The sequence below is a fragment of the Aquarana catesbeiana genome, linkage group LG02 (assembly GCF_042186555.1).
Source record: "Aquarana catesbeiana isolate 2022-GZ linkage group LG02, ASM4218655v1, whole genome shotgun sequence".
NCBI classification, from domain to species: domain Eukaryota; kingdom Metazoa; phylum Chordata; class Amphibia; order Anura; family Ranidae; genus Aquarana; species Aquarana catesbeiana.
The window spans coordinates 783,348,907-783,373,934 of record NC_133325.1 but is presented as its reverse complement, the minus strand read 5'-3'; the positions used below and the strand labels follow the sequence as shown (position 1 = coordinate 783,373,934).

General features: G+C 41.7%; 1 protein-coding gene across 1 annotated transcript in view; it reads right to left on the bottom strand.

Annotated features, from left to right (window-relative positions):
• Nucleotides 1-25,028, bottom strand: part of LSAMP (limbic system associated membrane protein) — a 526,302-nt gene that overhangs the window by 479,570 nt on the left and 21,704 nt on the right. The window contains exon 2 of the mRNA XM_073614515.1: nt 22,979-23,280. Within this exon, the coding sequence (XP_073470616.1) occupies nt 22,979-23,280 (302 nt within the window). The remainder of the gene's footprint in view (nt 1-22,978; nt 23,281-25,028) is intronic.

Sequence of the window (25,028 nt, the reverse complement as noted above, 5' to 3'; positions counted from 1 at the left end):
ATGTTTTAATAAAATCTGAATCAATTTACGAAATCTTAGCAGTGTAAAATTGAATTAAAAAAATATCAATATAAATAAACAGAAAGTATAAAAATAAAATAAAAATTAATACAAAAATAATATGATATACTGGGCAATCAATTTATGAAATCTTAGCAGTGTAAAATGAATAATAAAAATAAAATATAAATAAATAGAAAGTATAACAACAGAATTAAAAATTTATAACAAAAATAATATGAAAAACTGGGCAATCAATCTATGAAATATTAGCAGTGTAAAATAAATAATAAAAATAAAATATAAATAAACAGAAAGTATAAAAATAAAATAAAAATGTATAAAAAAAAATGAAAAACTTGGCAATCAATTTACGAAATCTTAGCAGTGTAAAATTAATAATAAAAAAATATAAATGAATAGAAAGTATAAAAATAAAATAAGATTTATAAAAAAAATAATATGAAAAACTGGGCAATCAATTTATGAAATCTTAGCAGTGTAAAATGAATAATGTAAATAAAATATAAATAAATAGAAAGTATAAAAATAAAATAAAAATGTATAAAAAAAATAATATGAAAAACTTGGCAATCAATTTATGAAATCTTAGCAGTATAATATTAATAATAAAAATATAAATATAAATAAATAGAAAAGTATAAAAATAAAAAAAAAAATATAAAAAAATAATATGAAAAACTTGGCAATCAATTTATGAAATCTTAGCAGTATAATATTAATAATAAAAATATAAATATAAATAAATAGAAAAGTATAAAAATAAAAAAAAAATAATATGAAAAACTTGGCAATTAATTTATGAAATCTTATCAGTGTAAAATTAATAATAAAAATAAAATATAAATAAATAGAGAGTATAAAAATAAAATAAAATTTATTTAAAAAAAAATATGAAAAACTGGGCAATCAATTTATGAAATCTTAGCAGTGTAAAATGAATAATGTAAATAAAATATAAATAAATAGAAAGTATAATAATAAAATAAAAAATAATCATATAATAATATAAAAAACTGGGCACCTATAGGCCCCCATTCAAACCTCGTGTAGCAGGAATGATTTACGTGCAGAAAAACGCGGCGTGCATAGGGCAGCCCAATGAAGGGAATGGGCTGCCCTATGCGCGTTAGATGCTCAAAAGAAGCTCCTACCATTTTTAACCTTGCGTTTTGCCAAGATTGTGACGCACTTCTGTTGGGCGACAATCATGGTAGAAAAACGCTGTGTTTGGGGTGCTGTTAACAATAATGATGCCCAAAACCGGGGTTTTAAATCGCCTTATGTTAATGGGGCCTCAAAGTCCAATATAAAGTGGTAAAAAAAATCAGTAGGTAAAATACATTTAAATATAACAGGTTTAGTAACAGTGCTGAGTAAATCACATGGGGTTAAAAGCAACAATAAATCATTTTATTTTTATTTTATAGAATTTTTTTTCTGTAACTATATAAACCATTTAGCATGTACCAGGGATGTCACTCTACACGTGTGTTGGACAATGTGTTACAGTAGAAGAGATGAATGTATAAATCTATTTATGTGTAAAGTACAAAGCAGGTCAAACTCTGCAAATGAAAATATGTCAGGTGGTACATTTTATTTTCCGGGGTTGTCCTTGAAATCATAGAGATCTTTCTGTACCGGGGAGTCATTCAGCTCACAAAAACACGTCCTCACTGTTTGGATGTAAAAGGCAGTTTATAGCATTCCAACACGTCTTGTCACTGTGTATACATACCATACATACCGTATTGCTCCCTGCTTGTCGAAGGAGCTGGCAATTTAGTGCCCCAACCATATTCTTTGGTTGGCCAATTCAGGGTGAAAGCCAAAGTGCCTATCGGTATGTTTTTTGGGAGGAAACAGAGGAAGTTCACACCTACGCAAGGAGAACATACACACTCCATGCAGACAGGTCCATGGTGGGAGTTGAACCATCTGTGAAGCAAGCCATAACTGGTACTGGTCCAATGCAGGGGTCTCCAAAACTCTCTAAAGCGGCCATTCATCCACCAATGGCCAGCTTGTTCTGAAACGCATCGCATACCTGTGACGTCATCACCGGTCGCCACGCTGTGTTTGCTCCCCAAGCCACGTTTTGGTCCTATACACGGCCTTCCGCGTTCTATCCCCGAGGCTTCACCATCCAGGGCAGAGCAGCAGCGCGGCTGACCGGCGGCTCTGGCGTCCCACCTCCCGTTTGGAACCCTTATCTCTGCACTCTGGATATCATCAGGCTCCTAGTATAGCAGGATTCGAATTAGACTGTCAGCTATAAGAGACTGCACCTTGCTGTACCATCCCACCCTTCCTCTTCTGGATTTGATATGGAATCAGCCCTGCAGGAACCGCTGTGACCTGTAGTCCCACTGCATCTCTTCAGCCCAGCTAAGAGACCGGAATGCAACTCATCTAGCTTTAATGTGAGTGGATACTGTTGTTTCAATAAAATGTTTTTATGATACATACTCAGAGGCGCCCCTCTCCTTGTTGTTGTTATAGCTCGCTGGACCCCGCTTTTGGCTCCTTGGGTGGCTGCCCTGACTGACCTCTTCTACATGTCCCCCAGTATGCATGCATGAACTTACACATGCATCCTATTAACTAATTTTTAGCTTTTTGGACTAATCGGTTTCTTATTAAGGTAACTGTGCTTTGCGCCTTTTTACTTGTTTTATTTTATATGGGCTGAGTGAGTCTCTGTAAATACTGGGACCCCCCGGTGTGCCAGGCCAGCCCAAACTCTTCTATCGTTATGGACAGACAGATGCTGCTCTTGACAAAGGCAGGGGAATTATGGGTAAAATCTAAAAACAATATGGTTCACTTAATGGCAATCTTCAACGTTATATTACAAAGTAAATTTGTGTTGAAGAGTTAAGCTGTCTGTGGAGGCTGCTGAATCAGCATGTGATTATAATGTCCAGACAGCCTGAGATTTATGGAGGTATGTCAGTGCATAAAGTGGCAAGATATCACTGGTGCATGTAAACTGAGCAGCTAAACTGGTTTAATTTACATTGTCCCTTCTATTTCTGTATGTGGATGACGGCAGTGTAAATTTTCTAATTAAAAAAAAAAAAAAAAAACAGCTAAGTACCTTTTTCCTATCCATATACAGCTGTCACATGACCCAGCTCTCTCCCAGCCTGTCTGCAGGGAAACATAAGCAGGAGGAGCTCCTAGTCCTCTGCTGCTGGTCACATGTTCAAAACAAAAAAAAAAAACAGCCTTTGGAATACGGGGTAAAAATAAATAATCATTATCAATAAACTGCTTTAAATTGTCAAAAAAATATATATTTGAAATCAAATCTTTATTTTTTTTTGGCAATGACATGGTGGGTCAGTCACAGGCTGTGTCACGCCCCTCCAGCCATTAACTTAGAATAAGAGGGAGGTAAAGCTTCCATTAATCTACATGTAATATCCCATCCCCCATTGTGTTTAGTGGGCATGGAGGAGGAGGAGGAGGGAGGGAGTGGTCTGTCATTTACAACTGTGTATACGCCCACGTGTGTGACTCTATACAGTGGAACCTTGGATTACGAGCATAATCCGTTCCAGGAGAATGCTTGTAATCCAAAGCACTCGCATTTCAAAGCGAGTTTCCCCGTAGAAGTCAATGGAAACGAAGATAATTAGTTCCGCATTGACTTCTATTGCATGCAATACCGCATATGGCCAGAGGTAGGGGGGACGCTGGAGAGCCTCGGAAATACTCAGGGACAGCTTGGCTGAACTCGGAAACCCTCGGAAAGGCTCGGAAACACTTGGGAACGGAGTATTTCCGAGTGTTTCTAAGTATTTACGAGTGATTCCGAGTATTTCCGAACGGCTTCGAACCGTTCCGAGTGTCACCGGCGCCCCCCGCACCTCTGGCCAAATATGGTATTGCGCACCCCATTGGCTTGAATTCTGCTCGTTTTTTTTGTGAGACAACACTCGCAAACTGAGTTAGGATTAAAAAAAAAAAAAAGTTGCTCTTCTTTCAAAACGTAACCGCGTTACTCGTTAACCAAGGTTCCACTGTAGTCACATGGGGCTGCTCAGATGTGATAGGAAGGAAATGCTCAGCACAGAAACTCACTGAAAACTGAGCATGTGCAGAGCTGCCACCACTGCTCTGCAGAATCCCATAGCTGAATTGGGGACATGAACAGAAGGAGGAGCTAGAGAGCAGCACGATCAACCAGGTTTTTTTTTTTTCTTTTCAGAATGCAGAAAAGGAATCTCATAGTGACTGAGTGATTATGAACAGCATGGAATATACCATTTATTGAGAGTTTTTTTATGATTTTTTTTTTCCATAAAGATTTTATTAAAGGTTTTCACGCAAAATTACAGTAAATGATTCCACAAACATCACTGCATGTAAGCCAATACATGCAAATACAGAACAAAACAAAGTAACAACTCCACCTTAAGCCTATATAGTTATTAAGATCAGACGGAGTCATCCCTGCGCCTGGAACACGTGATTAGCTATTCTCAATAATATTCTACTAATGTGAATTTGTCGTAGAGAATAACCATGAAATACCTAGCTTATAAGAACAAGGTAAATAGGAGCACCATTGATTAGGTCACTTGATAGATCTGGAAGGGTGTGGGAGCAAAACCCAGTCAACACATTTTGTCTCGAATCCCACCATCTCCTTCCATAACTGCTACGCTATTAAGGGTAGGAGGAGAAGGGGAAAAGGAGAAAAAAAAAAGGAAAAAAAAAAAGGGGGGGGGGGGGGGGAGTCCAAAACATAAAGAAAGAAGAGGGAGTGGGACCACCAAAACTACCCTCTCCGTCCATGTCATGTAAGTACTTACAGTAACCTGATGTAAGGGGAGGCTCTCTGGGGACCCTGATGTAAGGGGGAGGCTCTCTGGGGACCCTGATGTAAGGGGAGGCTCTCTGGGGACCCTGATGTAAGGGGAGGCTCTCTGGGGACCCTGATGTAAGGGGAGGCTCTCTGGGGACCCTAATGTAGGGGGAGACTCCCTGGGGACCCTGATGTAAGGGGAGGCTCTCTGGGGACCCTAAAGTAGGGGGAGACTCCCTGGGGACCCTGATGTAAGGGGAGGCTCTCTGGGGACCCTGATGTAAGGGGAGGCTCTCTGGGGACCCTAATGTAGGGGGAGACTCCCTAGGGAACCCTGATGTAAGGGGAGGCTCTCTGGGGACCCTGATGTAAGGGGAGGCTCTCTGGGGACCCTAATGTAGGGGGAGACTTCCTGGGGACCCTGATGTAAGGGGAGGCTCTCTGGGGACCCTGATGTAAGGGGAGGCTCTCTGGGGACCCTGATGTAAGGGGGAGGCTCTCTGGGGACCCTAATGTAGGGGGAGACTTTCTGGGGACCCTGATGTAAGGGGAGGCTCTCTGGGGACCCTAATGTAGGGGGAGACTCTCTGGGGACCCTGATGTAGGGGGAGACTCTGTCAGGTGTGACTGTGTGGCAATGGCAAATGGTTTACATAGCTCACGGCATCACGGGTCAGGTAGAGGGCCCCTTAGCAGAATTTTGCTTAGGGCCCCAGGGAGGTCAGGATCGGCACTGATCACGAAGTTCAGTTGCATCTGAATCCCCGTTTCACGGGACATCTCACTTGCTATGTTGTATTAGCTCCTGGTATGACTGGGATTCTCGATATGTATTCCAAGCTGCCCGTTCGGCTGAGTAATATTTTGTGGAGGGTGGTATAGGATTATGATGCGGGTTTAGTGACATGCTTTACACACACAGTGGGCGCCACCTAGTGTCTAACCAGAAACACACATCTGTTACTGCAATTTTGACTTTTAAATAATGTCTGTATCACTTGCTGCCACACCCAGACAGGAACGTAAGTTACGTAATAGAGTTTTACACTACAATAGGGAAAGCTGCATGGTAGTTCTCAGGGTGGGTTTTGTGATGGCAACAACAGTGCCTGAGCAATATGTGTTGAAATGGCCTTCCTAAAAAAAATATACCTCTTTTTTTTTTTGTTTTGTTTTGTTTTTTTCTCGCTTATTTGATGACATTTTTCATTTGTCTCTTACGAGCATCCTGCTATAAATGCCTTACTAAAGCAATCTTAACAGTGGCGGCCCATCCATAAGGGGGCGCAGGGGCGCCGCCCCCCCTAATCCATGTGTCCAAGCCCCTAATCTACATGCAGGGCGCCAAACGCATGGATTCCAATGGAGTTTTTTCTTTTTAATAACACTGAATTCACACAAAGAAAAAAATTAATGAATTTAATTACTACTAGCAATAGGATCAGGAGCCTGAGGACCACCACTGCACCAACACAACGCCACACTCCTTTCATGCCTCCCCGGTGTCTGGCCATGACCCCTTCACACCTCCAAGCGTCTGATATCAAAGCATATGATTAGAGCCGGAGCACTGCGTCCCAAGCCCACCCACTTGTGTGACAATAGCAAATTAAAATACGCTATTGTCTTCCTGACTCTCCTCCTAGAGGCCGTCCTGAGACCTGCTGGTCCTGAGACCAGAGAAGAAGCGACCGTATTGGCCGCCAAGGAGGAGACGCAGGAAGGATCCGAAGCTGCCCGCGCCATAGGTGGGGTAAGTGCGGGGCTGGCGGATGGACAAGTAAGGAGGGGGGTGGGGGGACCAACTGGGAGGGAGGGGTGTGGTTTGTTTGCCGCCCCCCCAAAATGTAGCACCAGCCACCACTGAATCTTAATACTATGGTACATTACCTTAGTACATTATTCTTCCATGCTTCGAGACTTAACATACCCTGTTTCCCCTAAAATAAGACCTAGCGTGATTGTCAGTGATGGCTGCAATACAAGCCCTACGCCCCAAATAAGCCCTACCCTGTTTCCCTGAAAATAAGCCCTACAAGGACTTTAACTAGGGCTTATTTGGGGGGTAGGGCTTATATTGCAGCCATCACCAACAATCATGCTAGGTCTTATTTTCGGGGAAACAGGGTAGTAATATCTCCAAAATCCAATATTTTTTTGGTACCCGAACCTTTTGAAACATTAAAAGGAACACATGTCGGTACTTGTACCATCAGATTACTTGTTATAGCTTCTTCTTTGGAATTTTATTATATTGTATTTTATTTTCTATTTGCTTACATTACTTTGTAATTTCTTGGAAAATAATAAAAAATTACAATATTAAAAAAAAAAAGAAAAAAAGAAATGGCCCTTGTAGGGAGCCTGTGTAGCAGGGTGACAAAGCAGGAGCACAAAAAACAGCCTTTGGAATACGGGGTAAAAATAAATAATCATTATCAATAAACTGCTTTAAATTGTCAAAAAAATATATATTTGAAATCAAATCTTTATTTTTTTTTGGCAATGACATGGTGGGTCAGTCACAGGCTGTGTCACGCCCCTCCAGCCATTAACTTAGAATAAGAGGGAGGTAAAGCTTCCATTAATCTACATGTAATATCCCATCCCCCATTGTGTTTAGTGGGCATGGAGGAGGAGGAGGAGGGAGGGAGTGGTCTGTCATTTACAACTGTGTATACGCCCACGTGTGTGACTCTATACAGTGGAACCTTGGATTACGAGCATAATCCGTTCCAGGAGAATGCTTGTAATCCAAAGCACTCGCATTTCAAAGCGAGTTTCCCCGTAGAAGTCAATGGAAACGAAGATAATTAGTTCCGCATTGACTTCTATTGCATGCAATACCGCATATGGCCAGAGGTAGGGGGGACGCTGGAGAGCCTCGGAAATACTCAGGGACAGCTTGGCTGAACTCGGAAACCCTCGGAAAGGCTCGGAAACACTTGGGAACGGAGTATTTCCGAGTGTTTCTAAGTATTTACGAGTGATTCCGAGTATTTCCGAACGGCTTCGAACCGTTCCGAGTGTCACCGGCGCCCCCCGCACCTCTGGCCAAATATGGTATTGCGCACCCCATTGGCTTGAATTCTGCTCGTTTTTTTTGTGAGACAACACTCGCAAACTGAGTTAGGATTAAAAAAAAAAAAAAGTTGCTCTTCTTTCAAAACGTAACCGCGTTACTCGTTAACCAAGGTTCCACTGTAGTCACATGGGGCTGCTCAGATGTGATAGGAAGGAAATGCTCAGCACAGAAACTCACTGAAAACTGAGCATGTGCAGAGCTGCCACCACTGCTCTGCAGAATCCCATAGCTGAATTGGGGACATGAACAGAAGGAGGAGCTAGAGAGCAGCACGATCAACCAGGTTTTTTTTTTTTCTTTTCAGAATGCAGAAAAGGAATCTCATAGTGACTGAGTGATTATGAACAGCATGGAATATACCATTTATTGAGAGTTTTTTTATGATTTTTTTTTTCCATAAAGATTTTATTAAAGGTTTTCACGCAAAATTACAGTAAATGATTCCACAAACATCACTGCATGTAAGCCAATACATGCAAATACAGAACAAAACAAAGTAACAACTCCACCTTAAGCCTATATAGTTATTAAGATCAGACGGAGTCATCCCTGCGCCTGGAACACGTGATTAGCTATTCTCAATAATATTCTACTAATGTGAATTTGTCGTAGAGAATAACCATGAAATACCTAGCTTATAAGAACAAGGTAAATAGGAGCACCATTGATTAGGTCACTTGATAGATCTGGAAGGGTGTGGGAGCAAAACCCAGTCAACACATTTTGTCTCGAATCCCACCATCTCCTTCCATAACTGCTACGCTATTAAGGGTAGGAGGAGAAGGGGAAAAGGAGAAAAAAAAAAGGAAAAAAAAAAAGGGGGGGGGGGGGGGGAGTCCAAAACATAAAGAAAGAAGAGGGAGTGGGACCACCAAAACTACCCTCTCCGTCCATGTCATGTAAGTACTTACAGTAACCTGATGTAAGGGGAGGCTCTCTGGGGACCCTGATGTAAGGGGGAGGCTCTCTGGGGACCCTGATGTAAGGGGAGGCTCTCTGGGGACCCTGATGTAAGGGGAGGCTCTCTGGGGACCCTGATGTAAGGGGAGGCTCTCTGGGGACCCTAATGTAGGGGGAGACTCCCTGGGGACCCTGATGTAAGGGGAGGCTCTCTGGGGACCCTAAAGTAGGGGGAGACTCCCTGGGGACCCTGATGTAAGGGGAGGCTCTCTGGGGACCCTGATGTAAGGGGAGGCTCTCTGGGGACCCTAATGTAGGGGGAGACTCCCTAGGGAACCCTGATGTAAGGGGAGGCTCTCTGGGGACCCTGATGTAAGGGGAGGCTCTCTGGGGACCCTAATGTAGGGGGAGACTTCCTGGGGACCCTGATGTAAGGGGAGGCTCTCTGGGGACCCTGATGTAAGGGGAGGCTCTCTGGGGACCCTGATGTAAGGGGGAGGCTCTCTGGGGACCCTAATGTAGGGGGAGACTTTCTGGGGACCCTGATGTAAGGGGAGGCTCTCTGGGAACCCTAATGTAGGGGGAGACTCTCTGGGGACCCTGATGTAGGGGGAGACTCTGTCAGGTGTGACTGTGTGGCAATGGCAAATGGTTTACATAGCTCACGGCATCACGGGTCAGGTAGAGGGCCCCTTAGCAGAATTTTGCTTAGGGCCCCAGGGAGGTCAGGATCGGCACTGATCACGAAGTTCAGTTGCATCTGAATCCCCGTTTCACGGGACATCTCACTTGCTATGTTGTATTAGCTCCTGGTATGACTGGGATTCTCGATATGTATTCCAAGCTGCCCGTTCGGCTGAGTAATATTTTGTGGAGGGTGGTATAGGATTATGATGCGGGTTTAGTGACATGCTTTACACACACAGTGGGCGCCACCTAGTGTCTAACCAGAAACACACATCTGTTACTGCAATTTTGACTTTTAAATAATGTCTGTATCACTTGCTGCCACACCCAGACAGGAACGTAAGTTACGTAATAGAGTTTTACACTACAATAGGGAAAGCTGCATGGTAGTTCTCAGGGTGGGTTTTGTGATGGCAACAACAGTGCCTGAGCAATATGTGTTGAAATGGCCTTCCTAAAAAAAATATACCTCTTTTTTTTTTTGTTTTGTTTTGTTTTTTTCTCGCTTATTTGATGACATTTTTCATTTGTCTCTTACGAGCATCCTGCTATAAATGCCTTACTAAAGCAATCTTAACAGTGGCGGCCCATCCATAAGGGGGCGCAGGGGCGCCGCCCCCCCTAATCCATGTGTCCAAGCCCCTAATCTACATGCAGGGCGCCAAACGCATGGATTCCAATGGAGTTTTTTCTTTTTAATAACACTGAATTCACACAAAGAAAAAAATTAATGAATTTAATTACTACTAGCAATAGGATCAGGAGCCTGAGGACCACCACTGCACCAACACAACGCCACACTCCTTTCATGCCTCCCCGGTGTCTGGCCATGACCCCTTCACACCTCCAAGCGTCTGATATCAAAGCATATGATTAGAGCCGGAGCACTGCGTCCCAAGCCCACCCACTTGTGTGACAATAGCAAATTAAAATACGCTATTGTCTTCCTGACTCTCCTCCTAGAGGCCGTCCTGAGACCTGCTGGTCCTGAGACCAGAGAAGAAGCGACCGTATTGGCCGCCAAGGAGGAGACGCAGGAAGGATCCGAAGCTGCCCGCGCCATAGGTGGGGTAAGTGCGGGGCTGGCGGATGGACAAGTAAGGAGGGGGGTGGGGGGACCAACTGGGAGGGAGGGGTGTGGTTTGTTTGCCGCCCCCCCAAAATGTAGCACCAGCCACCACTGAATCTTAATACTATGGTACATTACCTTAGTACATTATTCTTCCATGCTTCGAGACTTAACATACCCTGTTTCCCCTAAAATAAGACCTAGCGTGATTGTCAGTGATGGCTGCAATACAAGCCCTACGCCCCAAATAAGCCCTACCCTGTTTCCCTGAAAATAAGCCCTACAAGGACTTTAACTAGGGCTTATTTGGGGGGTAGGGCTTATATTGCAGCCATCACCAACAATCATGCTAGGTCTTATTTTCGGGGAAACAGGGTAGTAATATCTCCAAAATCCAATATTTTTTTGGTACCCGAACCTTTTGAAACATTAAAAGGAACACATGTCGGTACTTGTACCATCAGATTACTTGTTATAGCTTCTTCTTTGGAATTTTATTATATTGTATTTTATTTTCTATTTGCTTACATTACTTTGTAATTTCTTGGAAAATAATAAAAAATTACAATATTAAAAAAAAAAAGAAAAAAAGAAATGGCCCTTGTAGGGAGCCTGTGTAGCAGGGTGACAAAGCAGGAGCACAAAAAACAGCCTTTGGAATACGGGGTAAAAATAAATAATCATTATCAATAAACTGCTTTAAATTGTCAAAAAAATATATATTTGAAATCAAATCTTTATTTTTTTTTGGCAATGACATGGTGGGTCAGTCACAGGCTGTGTCACGCCCCTCCAGCCATTAACTTAGAATAAGAGGGAGGTAAAGCTTCCATTAATCTACATGTAATATCCCATCCCCCATTGTGTTTAGTGGGCATGGAGGAGGAGGAGGAGGGAGGGAGTGGTCTGTCATTTACAACTGTGTATACGCCCACGTGTGTGACTCTATACAGTGGAACCTTGGATTACGAGCATAATCCGTTCCAGGAGAATGCTTGTAATCCAAAGCACTCGCATTTCAAAGCGAGTTTCCCCGTAGAAGTCAATGGAAACGAAGATAATTAGTTCCGCATTGACTTCTATTGCATGCAATACCGCATATGGCCAGAGGTAGGGGGGACGCTGGAGAGCCTCGGAAATACTCAGGGACAGCTTGGCTGAACTCGGAAACCCTCGGAAAGGCTCGGAAACACTTGGGAACGGAGTATTTCCGAGTGTTTCTAAGTATTTACGAGTGATTCCGAGTATTTCCGAACGGCTCCGAACCGTTCCGAGTGTCACCGGCGCCCCCCGCACCTCTGGCCAAATATGGTATTGCGCACCCCATTGGCTTGAATTCTGCTCGTTTTTTTTGTGAGACAACACTCGCAAACTGAGTTAGGATTAAAAAAAAAAAAAAGTTGCTCTTCTTTCAAAACGTAACCGCGTTACTCGTTAACCAAGGTTCCACTGTAGTCACATGGGGCTGCTCAGATGTGATAGGAAGGAAATGCTCAGCACAGAAACTCACTGAAAACTGAGCATGTGCAGAGCTGCCACCACTGCTCTGCAGAATCCCATAGCTGAATTGGGGACATGAACAGAAGGAGGAGCTAGAGAGCAGCACGATCAACCAGGTTTTTTTTTTTTCTTTTCAGAATGCAGAAAAGGAATCTCATAGTGACTGAGTGATTATGAACAGCATGGAATATACCATTTATTGAGAGTTTTTTATGATTTTTTTTTTCCATAAAGATTTTATTAAAGGTTTTCACGCAAAATTACAGTAAATGATTCCACAAACATCACTGCATGTAAGCCAATACATGCAAATACAGAACAAAACAAAGTAACAACTCCACCTTAAGCCTATATAGTTATTAAGATCAGACGGAGTCATCCCTGCGCCTGGAACACGTGATTAGCTATTCTCAATAATATTCTACTAATGTGAATTTGTCGTAGAGAATAACCATGAAATACCTAGCTTATAAGAACAAGGTAAATAGGAGCACCATTGATTAGGTCACTTGATAGATCTGGAAGGGTGTGGGAGCAAAACCCAGTCAACACATTTTGTCTCGAATCCCACCATCTCCTTCCATAACTGCTACGCTATTAAGGGTAGGAGGAGAAGGGGAAAAGGAGAGAAAAAAAAGGAAAAAAAAAAAGGGGGGGGGGGGGGGAGTCCAAAACATAAAGAAAGAAGAGGGAGTGGGACCACCAAAACTACCCTCTCCGTCCATGTCATGTAAGTACTTACAGTAACCTGATGTAAGGGGAGGCTCTCTGGGGACCCTGATGTAAGGGGGAGGCTCTCTGGGGACCCTGATGTAAGGGGAGGCTCTCTGGGGACCCTAATGTAGGGGGAGACTTCCTGGGGACCCTGATGTAAGGGGAGGCTCTCTGGGGACCCTGATGTAAGGGGAGGCTCTCTGGGGACCCTGATGTAAGGGGGAGGCTCTCTGGGGACCCTAATGTAGGGGGAGACTTTCTGGGGACCCTGATGTAAGGGGAGGCTCTCTGGGGACCCTAATGTAGGGGGAGACTCTCTGGGGACCCTGATGTAGGGGGAGACTCTGTCAGGTGTGACTGTGTGGCAATGGCAAATGGTTTACATAGCTCACGGCATCACGGGTCAGGTAGAGGGCCCCTTAGCAGAATTTTGCTTAGGGCCCCAGGGAGGTCAGGATCGGCACTGATCACGAAGTTCAGTTGCATCTGAATCCCCGTTTCACGGGACATCTCACTTGCTATGTTGTATTAGCTCCTGGTATGACTGGGATTCTCGATATGTATTCCAAGCTGCCCGTTCGGCTGAGTAATATTTTGTGGAGGGTGGTATAGGATTATGATGCGGGTTTAGTGACATGCTTTACACACACAGTGGGCGCCACCTAGTGTCTAACCAGAAACACACATCTGTTACTGCAATTTTGACTTTTAAATAATGTCTGTATCACTTGCTGCCACACCCAGACAGGAACGTAAGTTACGTAATAGAGTTTTACACTACAATAGGGAAAGCTGCATGGTAGTTCTCAGGGTGGGTTTTGTGATGGCAACAACAGTGCCTGAGCAATATGTGTTGAAATGGCCTTCCTAAAAAAAAATATACCTCTTTTTTTTTTTTGTTTTGTTTTGTTTTTTTCTCGCTTATTTGATGACATTTTTCATTTGTCTCTTACGAGCATCCTGCTATAAATGCCTTACTAAAGCAATCTTAACAGTGGCGGCCCATCCATAAGGGGGCGCAGGGGCGCCGCCCCCCCTAATCCATGTGTCCAAGCCCCTAATCTACATGCAGGGCGCCAAACGCATGGATTCCAATGGAGTTTTTTCTTTTTAATAACACTGAATTCACACAAAGAAAAAATTAATGAATTTAATTACTACTAGCAATAGGATCAGGAGCCTGAGGACCACCACTGCACCAACACAACGCCACACTCCTTTCATGCCTCCCCGGTGTCTGGCCATGACCCCTTCACACTTCCAAGCGTCTGATATCAAAGCATATGATTAGAGCCGGAGCACTGCGTCCCAAGCCCACCCACTTGTGTGACAATAGCAAATTAAAATACGCTATTGTCTTCCTGACTCTCCTCCTAGAGGCCGTCCTGAGACCTGCTGGTCCTGAGACCAGAGAAGAAGCGACCGTATTGGCCGCCAAGGAGGAGACGCAGGAAGGATCCGAAGCTGCCCGCGCCATAGGTGGGGTAAGTGCGGGGCTGGCGGATGGACAAGTAAGGAGGGGGGTGGGGGGACCAACCGGGAGGGAGGGGTGTGGTTTGTTTGCCGCCCCCCCAAAATGTAGCACCAGCCACCACTGAATCTTAATACTATGGTACATTACCTTAGTACATTATTCTTCCATGCTTCGAGACTTAACATACCCTGTTTCCCCTAAAATAAGACCTAGCGTGATTGTCAGTGATGGCTGCAATACAAGCCCTACGCCCCAAATAAGCCCTACCCTGTTTCCCTGAAAATAAGCCCTACAAGGACTTTAACTAGGGCTTATTTGGGGGGTAGGGCTTATATTGCAGCCATCACCAACAATCATGCTAGGTCTTATTTTCGGGGAAACAGGGTAGTAATATCTCCAAAATCCAATATTTTTTTGGTACCCGAACCTTTTGAAACATTAAAAGGAACACATGTCGGTACTTGTACCATCAGATTACTTGTTATAGCTTCTTCTTCAGAATTTTATTATATTGTATTTTATTTTCTATTTGCTTACATTACTTTGTAATTTCTTGGAAAATAATAAAAAATTACAATATTAAAAAAAAAAAGAAAAAAAGAAATGGCCCTTGTAGGGAGCCTGTGTAGCAGGGTGACAAAGCAGGAGCACAATTGAGAGAAAGCGACAGAGAGTAGTCACCCTATAACAGGAAGTGCCTACAAAAGGCTCATCCATTGGTATTACAACTCTCCCCTCTTTTGGAGTCTGCTTTATGTCAGCCTGATTAGAAATTTCAGCTGCAATGCAGGCAACGATTGGAATTTACTGCAAAGAATTTCTACAATGTAACAATTCCCCTTTGGAATTAATAAAGTATTCTGTATTCTGTATGTAGTGCGGTGATAAATTAATTGACCAATGTAAACTAATGATGATCAAAAAATTATTATTTTAATAATTAAAGCCGCAAAGTAACAGAAGTGGGGGGGGGGGGGTCAGGGAGCGGGAATTTAATGGATTCCTCTGAGATTATTTTAGCGGCTCAGCCATAATCATAGTAGATTTATATTCCATTAAGGTATGACTCCGGGTACAGAGGACTTTTCTTTCGGCGTGGTTGCACAATTATTCTAAATACAATGGTAAGAGCCGGGGCTGGTCAGAAAGTTTTTCATCCAGAAGTCTTTCCGTTCTCTTTGTGCCCATTAATTATTAATCCCGAATCAGCAGATTACAATGTATATGAGATTAGTTCCTCGCTCCTATTTGATGTATCTAAGAACATGCAGAAAACGTACCTCTGGGGATTTATTATGAAATATATTAAAAAAAAAAAATAAAAATTTCATGTCATCTGATTGGTGGACTTTAAAACTCGGAATATTCAATGACTCACATATACAGAAATTAGGATTCTGCATCTCTCCAGTTGCTGAACTACAAGCGCCAGCACGCTTCCTTTCCTCATTCTAATATATACATGTACTCCTTAAAGGGCTATATCCCAAAGTTTTGTAAATATCTGTGCATCATTGTTATACTATACAGCTATAGTTCTCAACTTCGAGCACGGAATGGGATGAGGAGACTCGGTGATGGAGGGAATCTGATGTGAAAGAGGACCTCTGATGTGATGGGGGGCCACTGATGTGATAGGGGGGACCTCTGATGTGATGGGGGGCTCTGATGTGATAGGGGGGACCTCTGATGTGATGGGAGAACCTCAGATGTGATGGGGGACCTCCGATAAGATGAGAGGACCTTTGATGTGAAGGAGGAAATCTGATGTGATGGGAGGCCTCTAAATGTGATGGTGGGGACCTTTGATATGAAGGGGGGCATCTGTTGTGATGTTGAGGATCTCTGATATGATGGGGGTTCCTCTGATGTGATGGGGGGATCTCTGATGTGATGGGACCTCTGATGTGAAGGGGAGGGCTCTGATGTGAAGGGGAACCCCTGATGTACAGAGAGACCTCTGATGTTATAGTGGGGGCCTGTGAGGGGTTCCTCTGATGTGATGGAGAACCTATATTATGATGGGGGTCCCTCTAATGTGATGGGGGCCTCTGATGTGAAGGGGGGCCTCTGATGTGATGGGGGACCTCTGATGTAATAGGGGGTGGGGCTCTGATGTGATGGGTTACCTCTGATGTGATGGGGGGCTCTGATGTGATAGGGGGGACCTCTGATGTGATGGGAGAACCCCAGATGTGATGGGGGACCTCTGACGTGATGGGAGGACCTTTGATGTGAAGGAGGAAATCTGTAGTGATGGGGGGCCTCTAAATGTGATGGGAGGACCTCTGATGTGAAGGGGAGCCTCGAATGTGATGGGGGACCTTTGTTGTGAAGTTAAGGACCTCTGATACGATGGGGGTTCCTCTGATGTGATAGGGTAATCACTGATGTGATGGGACCTCTGATGTGAAGGGGAACCTCTGATGTGAAGGGGAGGCCTCTGATGTGAAGGGGAACCTCTGATTTGAAGAAGAACCTCTAATGTGATATTGGGGGCCTGTGAGGGGTTCCTCTGATGTGATGAAGAATCTTTATTATGATGGGGTCCCTCTAATGTGATGGGGGGCCTCTGATGCGAAGGGGGGCTTCTGATGTGATGAGGGACCTCTTATGTGATAGGGGGTGGGGCTCTGATGTGATGGGGGACCTCTGATGTGATGGGGGCTCTGATGTGATGGGAGGACCATGAAGGAGGAAATCTGATGTGATGGGGGGCCTCTAAATGTGATGGGAGGACCTCTGATGTGGAGGGGAGCCTCGAATGTGATGGGGGGACCTTTGTTGTGATGTTAAGGACCACTGATACGATGCGGGTTCCTCTGATGTGATAGAGGAATCGCTGAAGTAATGGGACCTCTGATGTGAAGGGGAACCTCTGATGTGAAGGGGAGGCCTCTGATGTGATTGGGGAACCTCTGATGTGAAGAAGAACCTCTGACATGTTGGGAGGACCTTTGATGTGAAGAAGAACTTCTGATCTGATGGGAGGACCTTTGATGTGATGGGGGGGACCCCTGACGTGACGGGAGGACCTCTGATATGATGGGGAGGAGGGGTGCTGATGTCATGGGAGGCCTCTGATGTGATTGGGGGACCTCTGATGTGATGGGGGGACCTCTGATGTGAAGGGAGAACCTTGTATGTGAAAGGGAACCTCTGATGTAATGGGGAACCTTTAATGTGATGGGGGGATCTGTGATGTGATGGGGGACCTCTAATGTAAAGTAAATTTCACCAAGGCACCCCAGGAGTAGCATCCTTCCCCTTTTACCCCCAAAGCTTGTGTTATACTGGAAAGTTTACAGCATGTAAATTAAAAATACCACCCTCCCCTTCTATTGGCTGGTGTCTACGCCATTTACTTGTCGGCGGTTAACTCTTGGTTCTGAGTTTTATTCTTTCCCTTCAACCGTGACTTCAACAAAGCTATAATCCCCATATGTGTATTTCCTATGATTGCCAGCTCCATCTAGTGGCCATGATGCAGTATTTTCCTGATTGCAATATTTCAGTAAATACCACATTTTGGCCAGTGGATGCCGCTAACGAGCATAGGAAATACACTTATTAGACACAGTGTGGAGATTATTTATGATGACTAGATGCAATGTATCACTGCCGCCAGTTAACAAATTTAACCGCACATACAGAGAGCTATAAAGGCGCTAATTCTTGTCATTGCTGGGAAAATGTACCAGCTGTATGTAATAAATAACGAAAAAATAAAAAAAAACGTTACCAATCCACCGATGTTCTTCAATTGATCAATGAAATGAGTTTTCTGTAGTATAACATGTAAAACCAATCACCAGACAGCCATAATGAAAGAAGATAGCAGCTCCGGGGGGATGATAGATTATAGTACAAGCAATCAATGTATGGATCTATTTATGTAACAAGCACAGATTGTGTACAATAATGGAACGCCGTAAAAGAAAAAGGAATGTATGGCTCTTTTGTACAGTATCTAAGCACGCCGTACATTTCATGGCCGAACGTTCAGTGCTTTGTCCTTGTAGTCATACAGATCTTTATGTACGAGCTGTTTAACCACCGCGCAAACACACACCATATCTATGGAGATGGAGGCGGCAATGACTGCTGTGTTCAATCGTCTCTTCTCAAGAAGAACAATATGTATTTGTTAATTACGTCTATCATTAACTCACTGCGGTTGCTGAAGGCTTAAAGGAAATCTTCACTTTTGGAAAAAAAATTATAATATTTTATAATAATACTATTAATATTAATACTAATATAATAATACTAGTATTAACAGTACTATGACTACTACTATTACTACTACTGCTACTACTACTACTCAGAATTTAGAAATTATAATAATAATAATAATATTAATAACAACAATAACAATAATAATAATAGTAGTAGTAGTAGCAGTAGACTACTACTACTACTACTACTACTACTACTACTACTACTACTACTACTAATAATAATAATAATAATTAGCAGTGGTATGCATACTATTACTACTACTACTACTACTCAGAATTTAGAAATTATAATAATAATAATATTAATAACAACAATAACAATAATAATAATAGTAGTAGTAGTAGCAGTAGACTACTACTACTACTACTATTACTACTACTACTACTAATAATAATAATTAGCAGTGGTATGCATATTATTATTACTATTACTACTACTACTACTACTACTACTACTACTACTACTACTACCATTTATTTTATTCTTTTCCCATTATTAATATTAATAATAATAATAATAATGATAATAATAATGATAATAATAATATGCTACTATTACTACTACCACTATTATTATTATTATTATTATTTCACTACTACTACTACTACCAATAATAATAATAATAGAAATACTACTACTAATACTACCATTTATTTTATTCTTTTTCCTCTTCTTCTTCTTCTTTAATTAATAAGAATAACAATAATAATAATATTAATATGCTACTTCTACTACCACTATCATTATATTATCATTATTATTATTATTGTTATTTCACTACTACTACTACTACTAGTACTACTACCACTAATAATAATAATAATAGTAATAATACTGCTACTACTACTACTACCACCACTACTTTTATTCGTTTTTCTCTTCCTCTTCTTCTTCTTCTTATTATTAATAATAATAACAATATTATTGATATTAATATGCTACTACTAATACTACATCTACTACTACTACTATTATTTTTATTATTATTATCATTATTAAACTCCTCCTCCTCCTCCTCCTCCTCCTCCTCTTCTTCTTCTTCTTCTTCTTCTTCTTATTATTATTATTATTATTATTATTGTTATTAGAATTATTATTATTATTATTATTATTATTATACGAGATTTATATAGCGCCAACAGTTTACGCAGCGCTTTACAATATATAAGGGGGACAACACAATTACAGTACAGTTCAATACAAAAGGTACACGAGGGCCCTGATCATAGAGCTTACATTCTAAAGGGAGGGGGTGGTGGTACAAAAGGTAATAGCTGCAAAGAATGATTTGATGGGGGTGGCTCAGGGACAGTTAGGTGGGTGTGGGATAGGCTTCCCTGAATAAATTAGTTTTCAGGGATCTCCTAAAGGTGGACAGGGTAGGGGCTGATCGGACATACTGGGGCAGGGAGTTCCAGAGGATGGGAGAGGCTCTGGAGAAGTCCTGAAGGCGAGCATGGGAGGAGGTAACAAGGGAGCTAGAGAGCAGGAGGTCCTGGGAGGAGCGGAGGGTGCGATTTGGGCGATATCTGCAGATGAGGTTGGTGATGTAGATGGGGGCGATGTTGTGGATGGCCTTGTATGTTATGGTTAGTATTTTGAATTTTATACGGTGGGGTAGAGGAAGCCAGTGAAGGGATTTGCAGAGAGGAGCAGCAGTCACGGATCGATTAGTGATGTGTATTAGTCTAGCAGCAACATTCATAATAGACTGAAGGGGGGATAGCCTGGTTAAGGGTAGGCCATTAAGGAGAGAGTTGCAGTAGTCGAGGCGGGAAATAATCAAGGAGTGAATAAGTTGTTTGTGGTGTCATTAGTCAGGAAGGGTCGAATTTTGGAGATGTTGCGGAGGTTAAGGCGGCAGAATTTAGCCAGTGATTGGATATGGGGGCTGAAGGAGAGGTCAGAGTCAAGGATTACACCCAGGACCCTGGCATGTGTGGAGGGACCAATGGTTGTGTTGTTGATATTAATGGTGAAGTCACAGGAGGGGGACCGTGAAGGAGGAAATATAACAAGCTCAGTTTTAGAAAGATTAAGTTTGAGGAAGTGGTGTGACATCCATACTGATATGTCATTCAGCAAGTTTGAGATCCGTGAGGAGATAGTGGGGGTGAGTTGAGGAGTGGAGAGATAGATCTGTGTGTCATCGGCATAGAGATGGTATTGGAAGCCATTTGAGGTTATCAACTGGCCCAGGGAAGAGGTATAGAGTGAGAAAAGGAGAGGTCCAAGGACAGAGCCTTGGGGTACCCCAACAGAAAGAGGAAGGGGAGCGGAGGAGATGGAGTTGTAAGTGACACTGAAAGTGCGCTGAGATAGGTAGGAGGAGAACCAGGATAATGCAGAATCACGGAGGCCAAGGGAGTGTAATTTGCTGAGGAGCAGCAGGTGGTCAACTGTGTCAAAGGCAGCAGAGAGGTCTAAAAGTATGAGTATGGAGTAGTGGCCATTGGTTTTGGCAGTTATTAGGTCATTGGTGAGTTTTAGTAGGGCAGTTTCAGTAGAATGTTGTAGGCAGAAGCCAGACTGTAGGGGGTCGAGAAGGTTGTTGTCCGTGAGGTAGCGACTCATTTGGTCATGAACAAGGCGTTCGATGAGCTTGGAGGCAAATGGGAGCAGGGAGATAGGTCTTAAGTTATTCAAACAGGTGGGGTCTAGTGAGGGTTTTTTGAGTATGGGGGTAACCAGTGCATGTTTGAGTGGGGAAGTAAAGGTGCCGGAGGAGAGGGAGAGGTTGAAGATGTGGGTTAGGGAGTTGAGGATAGAGTGGGAAGGTGGTCGCAGTAATTGAGAGGGGACAGGGTCCAGGGGACATGTAGTGAGGTGGGCCATGGAGAGGAGTTTATCAACTTCTTCTGTGGTAACTGGGCAAAAGGAGGAGAGTATTGAGTGTGGTGTTGGACCCCTTAATTAATAATTATTATTATTATTATTATTATTAATAATTATTATTATGATTAATATTAGTGTAATTATTCATAATCATACTAGTAATATGCTAAACATGCTACTACTCCTATTATTACTACTCCTATTATTATTATTATTATTGGTATTAATACTACTACTACTATTAATAATAATAATAATAATAATAATAATAATAATAATAATAATAGTAATAATAATACTATAATACATAAAATTGCTACACAAACCACTTTGTAATCTGTTAATACAAAAATTACCATCCTATTTCAAGAGAATCCACAGACGCTACACTGCTACATTACAGTACCTGACTACCTCTACAGTGAAGAATTTACAGTCTGACTACCAATATAAAAAAAAACAAAAGTCCATATCCTGACTGACAATCAGATTGCCCATACAATAACAAAAGTCTGACTGCATTTATATTGAGTAGCCTTACAAGGAATTCTATAGCCTTACTACAGTTACTGTAAAGAATCCTTTCTATATTAATGATTGGGTTCTCTTTTCTTCATTCAAAGGTGGGATGTTTGGAACAGCAGGCTGCAGAACACGCAAAAAATCTAGTTTTTAGTCAATTGTACCTTTTTTCAACAAAAAACTTCAATGTGTGAGTAACAAAACACTAAAAGCTCTACAGAGTCTGACTACCCTTACAGTGAAGAATGTGAAGTCTGAAGACCCATACAATAACCGGACTCCCTCATCTGCATTTAGAGCTAAACAATAACAGTTTGACTAACTTTACAATGAATTATATAACCTTACTACAGTTACTGTAAAGACACCCTTCTATATTAATGACAGGCTCTTTTTTTCCTCATTAAAATGTGGCATTTTTGGAACAGCATGCGGCAGAACATGTTAAATATATGCATTTTAATCAGTTGTACCTTTTAAAAAAAAACAAAAACATAACTTTAACAACTTAATAAGGCTGAACGCTCTACAATCTGATGACCCTTCCCGTGAAGAATGTGTAGTCCGATCAGCCATACAGATACTACAAATCCCTAATCTGACTGCATTTTTTGTTAAACCTTAACAGCTGACCACCATTACAAATACTGTACAAAGTCTTACTGCTGTTACTGTAAAGAACCCCTTCTATACTAATAATGACATTTTTCACCCTTCAAGAAAAAAAAATGTATTTTTAATTTAAGGTGTCATGGTTTAAACAGCCGATGTCTCCTTATTCATGAATACTGTGCTGCAGCGTATACGCGTACAGGCTGCATCGCTGTTCTGTACCCGGAGCACGCTCGTTTAGCCCTCCTCCCCCACCCCACACTCCCTGGATCACTGTTTATGATTGGGAACCGGCAGGACAGGTCATGTGATCATTGCGACAGCCAATCAAAAGGCCCAGGAAACGCATCCGGTAACAGCAGTAAGGGGTTTCTTCAGTTAAGCAAGTAAACAGACAAGTTTTCCAATCATTGCACATTATCTCTAAAATATGATTGGTACATACAGATGTTTTTTTTTTTTTTTCCAACAATCCACCAATCACATTGTATTCCTTACCTTGGACGATCAGATAGACTTGCGTGGTCTTGGTGTGGTGTTGGGTCTGCACAGAGCAGGTGTAGGGTCCTTCATCAAAGACGTCCACTTTCTGGATGCGCAGGCTGTACTCCAGCACGCTTCTCTTGTCCAGCTCCACCCGGGGGTCCAGGGACCATTTGTCCTGTCCAGCGAAAATGATGCCTGAGCGGTTCAACCATGCCACCTTAGAGCTCCTGTCTTCTATGTAACATCTGCAAGAGGAAGAGAACCGGGACATTAATGGGACAGCCCAGGAATAATGCAAAAATCCATCAATGGAACTGATAATATAGGAAAGGAAAAAGAGAAGAAAAGAAAAGAAAAAAGAAAAGCGAAGGAAAAAGAAAAGAGAAGAAAAGAAAAAAAAAAGAAAAAAGAAAGCAAAAGAAAAGAAAAAAAAGAGAAGAAAAAAAAAAGAAAAGTGAAGAAAAAAGAAAAGAAAAAAGAGAAGAAAAGAAAAAATTAAGGAAAGCAAAAGAAAAGAAAAGAAAAGAAAAGAAAAAAGAGAAGAAAAGAAAACAAAAAAGAAAAGAAAAGCGAAGAAAAAAAGAAAAGAAAAAAGAGAAGAAAAAAATAAAAGTAAAGAGAAGAAAAGAAAAAAGAGAAGAAAAGAAACAAGAAAAGAAAGCAAAAGAAAAGAAAAGAAAAGAAAAAAAGAGAAGAAAAGAAAAGAAAAGCAAAGAAAAAAGTAAAGAAAAAAGAGAAGAAAAGAAAAAAAAAAGAAAAGAGAAGAAAAGAAAAAAGAAAAGAAAGCAAAAGAAAAGAAAAAAGATAAGACAAGAAAAAATAAGAGTGAAAAAAACATAAGAAAAAAGAAAAAAAAAAAGAGAAGAAAAGAAAAAAAAAAGAGAAGAAAAGAAAAAAGAGAAGAAAAGAAAAAAAGAAAGCAAAAGAAAAGAAAAAAAGAAAAGAGAATAAAAGAAAAATGAGGAAAAAAGAAAAAAGAGAAGAACAGAAAAAAAGAGTAGAAAAGAAAAGAAAAAAAGAAAAGAAAAGAAAAAAAAAGAGAAGAAAAGAAAAGAAAAGGGAGAAGTAAAGAAAAAAGAAAAGAGAAGAAAATAAAAGAATGGTTAACATAGATATAGACAAACTGATTGATTGACTGATCGATTGGGAAATTTTAGTATACATACAGTAAATCAGTAGAGATAGATAGATAGATAGATAGATAGAGATAGATAGATAGATAGAGATAGATAGATAGATAGATAGATAGATAGATAGATAGATAGATAGATAGATAGATAGATAGATAGATAGATAGATAGATAGAGATAGATAGATACTATTATATAAAAAGGTGATCGATATAAATAGACAGATGAAATCTATTACTGGGTTGCACTCTTCCCAAGCTTTGATACAAGTTCTGGAATTCACACCCTGATTACATATCCTGAGGGACATTATTTTCGCTCGCACTGGTGACTTCCTGTGTGTTCTCTTTCCTCTGCCTATACACAGATAGGTAGATATATACGGTGGAGCGGATGTGTACATGGATGGGGTCTCATTAGACACCACACTGTGCTCCATCGATAACGTCTCACTGAGTATCCTCCTGTGTGGGGGGTGTATTGGTCGTGGAATTGGATAAAAAAGTATCATGGAGAAGACAGTTATATAGACGGGTAAATGATGTATCACATTGTTATATTGACACAGACTGGGGGGCGAGGGAAGGGGGGAGCTCCGCCGGGAGCGCAGGACTCCGAGAATAAAGCAATGGCGGTAATAATAGGGCCCTGGATAGTCCTATTCATCACCAGATTCATATCACTGCAGATCAATACCAGATCGCACATAAACATCACCTAACCTGGAGCCGCTCAGTGATAGGTAGGGAGAAAACATTGGTGCTCTACATCCCGTAATTTATATTCAGAGACACACTTTGGGGCCAATAGACTTTTAATTTTGGCGAGAAACCTACTTCACAAGAGGAAGACTTTCTGTTGTCAGGGATGGGGGGGGGGGTAGAAAAGAGAAATGGAGGAGTAATACCTGGAAGAGAAAATGAAGGGAAAGG